We start from the raw sequence: 13,199 nt of genomic DNA, 5'->3' as shown, positions 1-13,199 counted from the left end.
TAGAAAAGGTAATATATGAAAAATAATAATTTAAAAATAAAATAAAATTTTGATAAGCAAATAAGATTTTGCTCTGTTACCCTATTTTTATTACTTAATAGAATTGCCTTGCCTTGAGACTTAAACTTTAAAATTTTTATCCGTTTTAAAAAAATTAATTAATAAACATTTGAGTCAAGCAATATAAAATGATACTAAGATAAAAATTATTCCAATTTCCGATACTTTACACTTTTTGTATATTTATGAAATCACATTGAGAAATGGATAGATCTTCTACAGTTATTCTAATTAAATATGAGAAGTTAAAACAACAAGGATATATAGATGTGACAAAAGTTAATTCAATACCATGACACTTAATCTTAAAACTTTTCTGTTACCAAAAGATAAAATACACAATCAAAAATATATCTTAATGCTTTTTTGAATGGATTTATAAGGTGAATTAAACATGGCACAAGTTTATAGAATGTATTTGATAAATTTCTTTTTATTACAGACACAACACTTTTTAAAAATTACCGATAGAATCTTAAAAGATTAACCTGAAATGGGGTCAATTGGTAGAAGAACCAAAAACAAGCCATATCTACCCATGACGATATATTTAACATTTTAAAGTCAAACGAGGTTTCATTGAATAAAATAAATAAATCTAACTCCAGATGTGACTTTATTCTTTATTCCTCGTTTCCTGCAAAAAACTCAAAACCTAAGTTTTCAACAACAAAAGATGTTTTTCCAAAAACTCAACACCTCTAGAATATACTAAGCTGCAGGTAACTTTGTAAAGCAGCTTAGCTAACTTTTAAGAGATTTAAGTTGTCATTCTCAGTCTACTCTAGGGCGGGAGTAAGAAGTTTTGTACTCTGCAGTTAGAGCAGGGTCCCAGATAAACATATCAAACACGACTTTCCGTAATGGACACGTAATGGCAGTGTTTGTATTCACTGTTTGGGAGAGAATTGATCCTCGGCGCCTCGTACATAAATATGCAAAGTGAATCATACCTAACGAAATACCCAATCAGAGGCACGCAATATAGATAAAGGATACTCGGCCCAGCGGTATGTATAATTCACAAAATATAATATTCCACTTAACATTATAAAACACTTATGTAAAGAAATCAGAAAAAAGATGTTACTTATTTTTAAATGATATTTTTTCTTATGTTAATCTAATGGAGGATAAATCAATGTTCTTTTTCAGATATATACAAGTATATGTATCACGCATTGTAATCATATCATGTGTTATTTTTCTAAGTAGATATCTTTTCACAACTAGACGGTTTGGGGAAAGATTTACAATTTAACAAAAAAAAAAAAAATCATCAAAAGGCAAATTTTCCAGAGTATTAAAAATAAATATTTGTCTACTGAGATACCCGGTATATTTCATGAATTAAGAATTCTTAAAAATTGAAAGTTTAAGTACAAAATATTTAACCAAAATAAATACTGGTAAATGTATTTATGAAATCATAATGAGAAATGGAAAGAATTCTAAATTTGTAGTAACCTGGAAAATTTAAAACGCTTAATTCTTATACTAATATATAATTATTTGTGATGTTATATAATTTCCATAAATGTGATATGATGGTTTCCAGTTGACATTCTTACAAAATATCTGACAAGTTAAGAAAAAGTAATGAAAAATACTAGTATTTAAACTATAGTGAAACTATATATAAACTATAGTGAGAATACTGTTATAGGAAATCTCGCATATTTTTATGAAGAATGATATGGAGATCCTTCGAACAGTATTCAATCTCAAAGTCCATAAAACAATACAAAATAAGAGCAGAGCAAACACGGACCCCCGAAACATCAGAGGTGGGATCAGGTGCTATGGAGGAGTGAGCATTCCCTGCCGACCGGTCACACCCGCCGTGTGCTCCTTGTCATGATCAGGAAATAACGGAAAAAATCCGTCGTCAATTCAGTGTATAAATAATGGACTAACAATTTGTATGAAAAACATCAGTCACCATTTGACTCAATGATAAATTGTATTTGCTGACAAGGTCATTGTATCGACCATAGAACTTACGAAATGATGACTTTAAACGAGACTGCTGGTATTCTTGTTTCATCAACTTGTTTGTCGATAATTTACCTCGTTTTAGAAATTGTTCATACGTAGAGCATGCTCTTGCGTATCGAATCAACTGAGATATATATGCTCCGTATGCAGGTGATGAAGGTATATTGCTGCATAAGAAAGGGAAGTTGACAATAGAAAAAATAAAGTCATCACGTTTATCGTATAGCTTGGTTGTTAGATTACCATTAGTGTCTTTTTCAAGTAAAATATCCATTAATGAAGCAGAAGTGTGGTATCTTTTATCTCAAACTCACCAGGATATATCGTATTGACATCAGAATGGAAATTACCATTATTAATTGACAATACGCCGTCGATATATCTAAATGTCGAGTTGAAGGCCACAGCAAGTGTTTTCTTTTTTTTATGCATAAGATTTTGCATAAATTCTGCTTCATATGAATATAAAAATAAGTCTGCTAATAGCGGAGCGCAATTTGTAAATTTAATAATCTTTTTAGATAGATTTAATATCTTTGTGAATAAAAAAAAATATCAGGTGGTCTATTTGGATCTTAATCAAAAGAAATTGTTTTTGAAGATGTGTATACATATATGTACACACATATTACACAAAAATATCCATTTCAATTACGTTATTATTATTATCAAAGTATTTTAGGACAGATGATAAAGCAAACCTTTATAAAAAATCTTGAAAATATTAAATAAATTTAGTAAAGTGAATTTTCAAGTTTAACTGCAAAGATTTTTATTTTTTAAATTTAAATTTTCACAATAATTGTGTTTTAAGTGACAATTTGATTGTATAGATAAATATGGACAGTTGCGAAAGGTAGAAATTCATCCAAATTCAAGGCAAATTTAGAATACGTATTTCAGACATTTATGTTCCATTATTTACAAACTTATATACAATACAAACCAATCCAGGCTTCTATGTCCTCAAGCGAAAAAAAAGTTGTACGTTCTTCAGTAAAAAAGTACGCATCGTTGGACAAAAAAACTTGAAATAGATTTTTAAACATTAAAAGAAATATTTTAGAATCATTGACAAACATATTCCGAATTAAGAGAAAATCGTCAGTGCATTATTTTGTACATTGCTCATAAGTTAATAGCTTAAGAAAAAAAAACATTGATATAAAACGATTGATATCATTACTTGAAGAGTAGTAAATAATATTCAAAAATAAAGGTATTATTTTTGAAGAGTCTTAATTTAATTGTCAAGAAATAGCCCATTTGATATATTGATACAGAAATCAGTATTCCCTGTTGTTTATGAGATAAAAGTGCACAAATATTTGCAGATTGTGTAAAAACAGAACGGAATCTGTTGATACCACTAACTATGGCCCTGGTTAAGACTATTAAAACTGCAGTTCCCTAGATAAGGCTAATTGAAACGTGTTTGTAGAATGGCTAATTTATCTTCTATTGGATAAAATATAGAAAACATCGGCTTAAGGAACATTACGCTCCGCCTCTGATACGATAAAAGTACAAAACTCCCTGTTAGTAAACCTCTAATGTATAAACATATTAAACCTGCTGCATTTTTCCTCCAACCTCTGCTGAACCTGTCTACAAAGAGGCTTTTGTAGCCTGACAGTTGTTTTCACGGAAATGAAAAAGTCCAAAAGAAAAGAAAAACAGATTTTTAAAAAATAGGGGTATTTAACGTTTTAGAGGGAAAAAAAGATTAAACGTTAGTAAGCAATTTTTCCTTGATTTGCAATAGAAGTCTCATTATAAAAATGTTTAATATATTGATAAATTATTTTCCTTGATTTATAATAGTATATATTTTTTTGTGAATGTTGACTTTTATTACTTATTATTATTAAAGAACATATACAAAACTTATGCTCTTTTAATCAAAGTACATATATTTTTAAAAATTGCTCTATACGAGGGTTGTTGAAAATTTCGTGGACGATGTCAATCTTCGTAATATTACTCACAAGAAATTCCAAATAATCATATTATAATGTGTAAAAATATTTGTTTGATGATGTGTAAATTTTTATTCAATTTGATTTAACAGAAACCAATTTACTTCATTTTAAAATCAACACGTATTGTACCCGCGGAGCACACTTAACGGCAATGTAACGTCAAATCATAGCATCGAAAATTTCTTTTAAAAAAAACTATTCCTTTACATCACACACAGTCACAATTGCTCTCGTTGTATAAATTTCCTTTGTTAAGGTTTTAGTTTCTTTTATAACTTACATCTGCTTTCAGAGGATAAGCAACTCTATTGCGCCGATGTCTTTCCTTGAAGTTCCAACTTTTAAAAGTTTTGTTCGGATTTTTAGAGTTATACTGTTTCTTTACAGATCATCCTCATCCGATACAGAGTCCCTGTCACTGAAATATTGCCTGTACTATTTGTACACACATGCACAACTTGCTTTTGACATATTTTCTTGATTCCTTCAACATTTTTAGAGTTTAATTAGGATTTTTCCTGAGTAAAACACAACATGCATCGTTATCCATGCATCGTGACGTTCTAAAACGTCATTTTTTTTTTTGTCGTTTTCAATCAGGATTACCTATCTTCTCAAGTTGATTTCTTTTCAACAAAGCAACAAAGCAAAATTTAAAACAATAATTTGGAATACAAATCGATGTAAGAATTCTTAATTTGAATTTCTAGGTTGTTAATCGTTTTTGCTCCATTTTACAGAGAATATGACTCCAGACATTATTTAGTGCATTGTCTGTAACTTACTAAATTTTGACCTGCTCTGTGATACGATTTTTGCATTTTTAAAATCCTGATAAGTTTTCAACAAATCGTAATATTTTGAAAAAATTAATACAAATCAATCGGACATATTGTTAAATTACTTTTACCAAATTTGGATAACATAAGACGTCAAATAAAAAAAGATATGACAGTTGTCCACGAACTTTGCGAACAACCCTCGTATTTGTTTTTAAGTTGTTCAAAGTCCGATTTTTTTTGAAAATAAAAATAATGATAATCTTTTATATGATACAATGTATGCCCTGGTCAAAGAGTATAATTTGGACAGATCAAGGGGAAATATTTTTTTAAAGTAGGCATTAATAATGAATAAGCATAATTACTTTTACTTCAAAATTAAGAAATACAATTCTTTTTTCCATTCATTTTCATAATGAAAAACAAAATTTTCAAAATGTGTACAAAATGGTAAATATATAAATCCTTTTTTTTCATGCAAAAAATTATATAAAAACTCGAGATATTTAAAATCGAAGTTTTGATTGAAGTTTGTTCTTAGTTTTTGTGACCAAAAGCAGAAAGAGAAAAAATAAAAAGTCGTAAAATAAAAAAATTCTAATTTAGATATGCGTAGTATTTGAAATTTAGCACATAAATTTTATTTTAGAATCAAAACTGGAAACACAAGAATAAATCATATCTGGGTCTAGAAAAAGTCTTTTTAGTTAAAATATCTAAGAAAATTGACCATATTAGGATTTTTCCGTAAATATTTATGCTACGTGGCTCCAGTCCCAAAAAAATGTCGTCCTGTCATCCAGCACATTCTTTTATCGTCTGCTTCTTATCTAGGTCATTACGTCACAGTTTAATCAAGTAATCCGGGTATCTCGCTGACACTATTTCAATTTAGATGTGACAGGAAAGATGGCCGATTACTCAACAAGAGAAATTTCATTTCAGTCGCCGCGGGTTTCCTGTCTTGTTTGACGGAATGTATGCTTAACGTTAACCTTACATTTTAAAGCAAAACAATTTTTCGATAAAATGTATATGATCTTATTCTTTGTGTTTTTATTGTTATATTTATATTCAGGATATGTTTAGAGTGTAGAAACACGAATAAAATATATTTTCAGAAAAAATCCCTTTTGTTTTGTTTTCCATAAAGAACGGTACATTTTTTTTTTATTTATGGGATATAAAAATTCGTTAATACAGCTGTAACCTACAACATACATATGTTGATAGAGGGATCTAAGAAACAAATAAATAGCACTTTTGTTCACAGACCATACAAAATTAGATTATGAAAACAGAACATTTTTGGCTCCATTTGACGATAACTTTTTTTTTTATACGCGCGATATTTGTATTATTCAATTCTTTTATTCGATAAATTTAACTATGTTAATTCAAACATTTTTTTAATTCAATGACAACAATTGTACAATAATTGTAAAGAAATTGCAAAAAAGGATTAAGTCCATTCTTTAATAATGATAATAAAAAAATTGGTTTTGTTTGGAATCTATTTCCTTCATCATTAAACCTGTATTTGAATGAGTGTAGCAATGGAATGAAAATATTATTTTAAAACAAAAAATCTTTGATTTATCATGACCTTACCTTTTAAAAAAGTTCGAATTATGTAACTATTAAGGAAATATTTATGTATTTCTATAGAACTATCATTAACCTCTACTAAATAGTAATGTATATAAATGCTTTTAAATGATATTCCTTTACTATAAATTATATCGGGTACTAATAAGGATGTCAACAGTAGTGTATCTATCTTATGACCTAAGTCGTAATGTGTCGGTTTGGTAAACATAGATATCATTTCTAAATTAGACACATATTAGCATTTAGCCACCAAAAGTCTTCCTTAAACCATCTTATCGTGTATTCCTTGTGGGAAAGATACAGTCCCCATGTCCCGTAATAACCGCTATCTCTCATTTCACCCCTTACGGAGACATTCTTGGGATGTGACAGAGAGAACCGCTAAGTGCTATCATATTACGTTGTAGATTTGTTTACCTGTAAACAAATCCGCCTCAATTTCAAGATACAAATTTCTGTCTGTAGCGAAAAATGTCGCTGACAAGCCAAATTCATATGTTTACTTTCACACACAATATAAAATAAAGTCAATTGTACAAAAGAATATAAGATTTTTTCACATTTTTTTTTTACTTCTTTTATATTTTGAATTTGGAAAACGTCCAACAGAAAATCAATCCGTTTACTTTGTATCACAATATTTAGTCAATTGTATGATACAAAAATTTACTGACGATTTCTTTTTCTTTTTGAAATTGGAAAGCGTCTAAAAGCAATCATTGAAACTGACAATATGGTAGAAAGAATTGGCGAAAAATCTTATCATTTGATCAATGAACAACGTAGATTTAGCATAAAAATGTATAGATGATTTCGCATGATTTAAATTTTAAACTACATTCATTAATACTTATATAGTTATAACTATAAATGAAAAATGAATTGTTTAACTGCATCCGAAGAAGAATATGTGTGTTTTATTTTAAATATATTATTGAACTTAATAAAATTTTGAAAAAAGTGAATAAATCATTTTATGGCTAAAATAAAGAGTAAAAAATGGACCACAGAGAGCCTATTAGTTTTCAACATATATTTAGAGGAGAAGCACATTTAAAACAGAAGAAAGTGTATCAATTGTAGAAAATAAAATAAAATAATTATTTTTCCTCATTAGTGCTATTTTAGTCTGTAACATTCTTGGGAAGGAGTTTGATTTCATTTTATTTAATCCATTTCACAATTTGCAATTTCTCAGCTTGTATATATTTCTTTTTTCCATTTCCATATATCAAGCAATTAAACATATTTTATATTCATATAAATTATACAAACCATATTATTTCATCTGCGTTATTTTGAATTAAATTCTACTTACTAGCAGTCTTTTTTTTTTAAAATTAAATAGAATAAAAAGTAATTTCATTATTTATGTATATACAAAAATAAAGACTTTTTAAACCTGCAAAACAACATCACAGTCTTAAAGGTTAACCACGAAGTTTTACCCAAACAAATCCTCCCTCGATCTGTATTTACATGACTGGTAAGCCTGTATAAATCAGACAACTTTATAATTTTCTCACGGGTCCTTCGGTAACCATGGCACGCGGAATCTCGCGGTCCTCTATTGGATAAGATTCCTGTGTGCTGTGTCTGCCTCCTATAGTGCTGTCTTATATCGGCTCCTCTGATTCTGCACACTGTCTAGTAAGTGCTTTATCTGCTTTTTCGTTGACTCTAGAAAAGTTTTCCTACCAAATTCTCTAAAACTGAACCTACTCATTTTAAAGTTTTTTTTTAAATTCAATTATTATTTCAACACCTATTGTGGTTTTATTTTCTTTCAAATCATTTAACTACCTACCTTTGGGTAAGAAAACGCTATAATTATATGAAATGGTTTGTTCGTTTTCAAAAGAACCTCAAATTAAATAATTCTAAACACATTGCTGAGGAATACTGCATAAATCTTGTAAAATCTAAAATATTACTGGTATTTTTTATTTCAGACCAATAGTTTTAGATAATTATTGTCGTCATGGAAAAAGATAATTTGTATAAAAATTTGGATTTAATATAAACTTGCATACATGTATGTATATGATTTTTAGTATCCTTTCCTTTAAAGGAAACAGACTAATAAAACATTTTAATGGTTTAAAGATTCTTTTTATTGCTTTTGACCATAACTCTTTATACCTTTCAACGTTTGTACAAAATAAACAGACATTCATACAGAAAATCACATTTAAGAGGTTTTAACAATGTTAGAGATATATGTCACCATATCATATAATTGTCATCTTTACTCCAAAATTTAACAATATCCATTCCATTAAAAAAACTCAATACATAAAACATCACAATTAACAAATGTCGATGAATAAGTTTTAACAAAATGATATATATACGATGTCCTCATAAAGTTAAGATAATTTTTATGCAAAGATGAACTATGTAACTTTTTTTCCTAGTATATGCATTTCATTTGAAGATATAGTTAAAGAAAATAAAAACCACTGAATGCATGCCCTAACTTTTAGGGGACGAAAGAAAGAAAGGAATATATTAATTTAATTAAAGAAAACTCTATTAAGCACTCGTTACAGAAATACTACTTAGAATTAACTTTTCATATATAACATCAATCTATATACATTTCTGATTGCAAATCTCACTTAACAATAAATAAAATCGTGCGTTTATACAATTGCTTTAAATGAAAATGAAATGCTACAACAATCATATATCGGAAAAAGAAATATTGCACCAATGTCCGGATATTGCACACAATTAATAAAATAAATCAAGATTAACTTCAACAGGTTATATAATAAAATGATATCCAGTGCACATCTGAATTTCCTATGAAAGGCAGATTTGCACATAGGCGTTGCATGCTAAGTATAAGGGTAAATGTCACACGATTTAAAGGTACTTGGACACAGATTTGAAGTTAATATTTTATCATTTTTTCTGTATAATATCACGAATTATATATTTTAATAGCATTTCACACAAAAATTAATTAAAAATCTAATTTCATTTAAAAGTTATTAAAACTTTAAATTTTTAGCGGGTTTGATTGACACATCCTTGCACTTTCACAAATTTTAACTTTATTCTTAATCCTTAGGAAAAGTGGCAATTTTGATGTGTTTTAATGAGAAATATTAAAACTTTTATCAAGAAAAATGATTTTATTCAGAGTAAAAATATTAGAAAGCAAAACACCTTCACAAGTATCGTCATTCCGAACTAAGAGATGCGTATAGAGTTTAGCAAATCGAGCACACTCGTGTTATGTACACAATTTTTGTAAACAGGGATAAGTGTTCTGTTATTGTTTATATTTAGAATTCACCGGGTGCGTTCAATCGTCACAGTCTGCTTACCACAACTGCACGGAATGACAATATATTGTGTGTTTGTTTTGCTTTCGAACGTGTCTACTCTGAATTTTCTGGATTATAGTATTAATATTTTTCATTTATGCAAAACGAGATTGCCACTTTTCCAAAGGATTAAGAATAAAATTAAATTTGTGAGAGTGCAAGGATATGTCAATCAAACCCGCCGAAAATTTTGAAATTTCAATATCTTTTAAACGAAATAAGATTTTTAATTAATTTTTGTGTGAAATGCTATTAAAATATATAAGTCGTAATATTATAGAGAAAATAATAACTTCAAATCTGTGTCCAAGTACCTTTAAACAATCATAAATATTGATTTAGTACCATCTATACAGTAGATATCTAAAATATATTACAGATAAATCAGTCAGTAAATTACTTCTTAATTATCCTCTATTGGGTTAACAAAATTTTATTTCTGCCTACACAATTTTATCATTTATTTAAAAGACAAAAGAAAATAAATAAAATAGATATCACAAGAAATCATTGTCTGACCTCATAATAATATAAAGGAGAGCTTTATGTTCATTACACATACACCACATGCCGCATTTGTATGTAAACTCACTTAAGTGTCTCCTCCGTTTGCTTACTACACACTTAACATAACTTTGTACACTTTATATCACAGGCTGCTTTGGAAAAAGATCCTGAAAAAATATTAATGTTTTATTTTATTAATGAAAGCGATTTCAATTTTATTCCAAAAATTAAAATTCAAAAGGTTTCATAATAAAAATAGAACTACACACTGTAAATGTGTGTATAAAAATCATTTCTTAATAAATAAGATTTATTTTTCAATAAAATACTTCACTTCACGTTTACAAAAGTATACAGGTTGGATAAAATTAAAAATATATCAGAGAATTCGTCCACATCTTACCTAGATATACACTTTGGTCAATCAAAACTTTGGTAATGCCAGTACGTTGTCATACTCCTAAAACATAGATTGGTCTTAAGTAAACGGGATAATTTCAATAAACATCAAACTTATGGAAAGCAGTATTCGGACATTTTTTTTCTCTTTTATCTTTTTCCCACATTGCCATTTTCTGATTATTTATATCATTAACTTATACCTTTGACCTGAATATATTTATGCTGTAAATATTTTTCATTGTCCTCATGTACCATGTATTTTAAATGGTTTTGAGAGAATAAATGAACTTGAACTTGACAACATAACGTTCTTTTCTTTCCTATATTTTTAATTATACGTTGTTCAAACTTTTAATCACATTTTAAAAAATAAAGTAATGGAAAAGGGAAAAACTTTTTTTTCAATTAATAGTCTCAACAATCTTTTTTTTTTTTTGCAAAATACATAATATATTATTCATACTAAAAACACTTAGCAAATGTAGTTTTTAAATCCCATTTCTTCATAAATTATGGAGATACCATTACTTAAAGAGGAAAAAGATCTTCCACAGAACTAAGTCATGTATTTTATATATTCATAGTATCCACGTGCACGGTACAAAAAATAAACTGAAAAAGGAAAAAAGGAATTCAAACAATGTTGTTACAATAAATGAAATACTAAACCTAACCTCAAGGGAACAGTGGTTATTTTTTTTTAATTTTGCATTTTTTCATTAAAAAAAAAAAAAGAAAATCATATTATAGAAAAATTTACGTTAAATACATATAATATGTATATTGGGCTTCATTTAGGACGATTTTTTTTTTATGAAAAAATATAATTCCTGTGGTGTTATATTCTTGTTTCTTGTTTTTAAAAAAAGATAATAATAATTTCAAAAGATAAAACTTAAAAAAAATTATAGATGATGGTTATTATTGAGGAATACAGGTGTGAAAGTTACTGGATTCATCTCAACTGCCATTTTAAATTAAAATGTAAAAAAAGAATTGCGAATCTTTTTTTAGGTTTCATTCAAACGTTTATTTGAAATTACTGTCAAAATAATGGATAAGCAATCTGTTGCAATTAATAATAATATATCCGTTAATATAGAAGAAAATGAAACATACAGAAAATAGGGAAAACCACTACTTTTAAAATCTCAATAAATATAAAAGTATACATCTAAAATGTAAATCATAAGAAAACAAATACCGGGTACATGTATGAATAAAAAATATTAAGCTAGAAATTATAAAAATAAAAGTGTCTGCAATTCCAAAAAAAAAAAAAAAAAAGCTCATGTTGTATTACTATAATGGTAAAGGTGCGTTTCAAATAGAATTTTGATTTTTAAAAATTAATTCAAGAATTATAAACGTACAATACTGAAATTTTTGTAAATATAATTATTTATGTAAAAATAGTTAAAACTAAAGAATCTTAAAGAAAAATTAAAGAAACTGGTCATGCTTTCAAGCTTTAAAAAGAGTCAAAAGTCTGCTTGCAAGATAACGAATATAAAATTATTTATTTTAAGACTTGTTCAGAAAAACATGCGCAATGATAGAACAGTGTGTACGTGGTTCGAAAAGGTTTGCTTGAAACAAAATGGATTTCATGAATTGATTCATTCAGCATTGTTGGAATCTACTGCATTCCACATCAGATGTGACACACAGATAAATTACAGATATATGTATAACCTGTTTTCATTTTTTGTCTTATGAAAGAACCGCCGAAATGAACGTGCACCGGAAGTAGGTTTTCTCTTCGGGGAACAAGGAGACAGGAAATGACGTGCTAGAGACAGGATGTGCGACAAACCACTGAAACAATGGGTTACATTACCAGGTGCATGCGCAGAATACTGAAGTTGCATATCACATGGTTTGTGACGTAGTAGAAGAGGTGACGAACGAGTAGAGGAAGTTTCCAAGGAATCAGAGGTAGAAGAACCTACACAGCAGAAAAAGGCAAACATTGGCAGGGAAAGCAAAAATCTAGAAACCAAAACGTTTCTAAGCCATAATCTGATGTCAAAGTCTAATAATTATTTTCCTTTCTTTAACGAACTAAAACTGTGCACGAAAAAGTACTTGTTCATACACTGTACAGCAATTATTTAGTTATTAGTAGCCCTTTTTTTTTTAATTTTTTTTTTCAAATCTTGTTTCAAATGTAATATTTCTTTTGTATTATATAATTTAGGGATTTAGAAAATAAACTGTCTTCCATTTAATTTTTTGTTGCATTAAAAAACGTTTTGTTTTCGTCATAAAAACAATGCAAAATGGCTATCTGCAGACGCTCTCTTACAGAATATTTACTACATGGTTCCCTATATTGCTTATACATGTAAATACAAATTTCTCTTCAGTGTTCTTCTCTTTTATTAATTTTATTATTTTTTTGATAATTTGTACTGAAACAGCAGTAAATTAGCTCAAATTCTTTCCTATTCACCTAAAGAGAATCTTTGTACAATTGTTTGAGATAAAAGAACTTCTATTGAAAGTTTGATTCAAAA

At 28.0% G+C, this 13,199-nt stretch overlaps 1 protein-coding gene across 1 annotated transcript in view; it reads right to left on the bottom strand.

Annotated features, from left to right (window-relative positions):
• Window positions 1–10,188: 10,188 nt before the first annotated feature.
• Window positions 10,189–13,199, bottom strand: part of LOC134274153 (uncharacterized) — a 42,380-nt gene continuing 39,369 nt past the window's right edge. Inside the window, exons 20-22 of the mRNA XM_062756408.1 lie at window positions 12,376–12,628; window positions 10,682–10,738; window positions 10,189–10,445 (exon numbers count right to left, since the gene is read on the bottom strand). Coding sequence (XP_062612392.1) covers window positions 10,699–10,738; window positions 12,376–12,628 — 293 coding nt within the window. The 3' untranslated portion in view covers window positions 10,189–10,445; window positions 10,682–10,698. The remainder of the gene's footprint in view (window positions 10,446–10,681; window positions 10,739–12,375; window positions 12,629–13,199) is intronic.

Source organism: Saccostrea cucullata, unplaced genomic scaffold (genome assembly GCF_032062105.1).
Source record: "Saccostrea cucullata isolate Sc308-1 unplaced genomic scaffold, CSIRO_AGI_Scuc_v1 ctg1281, whole genome shotgun sequence".
NCBI classification, from domain to species: Eukaryota; Metazoa; Mollusca; class Bivalvia; order Ostreida; family Ostreidae; genus Saccostrea; species Saccostrea cuccullata.
This window is presented reverse-complemented; position numbering and strand designations above follow the sequence as displayed.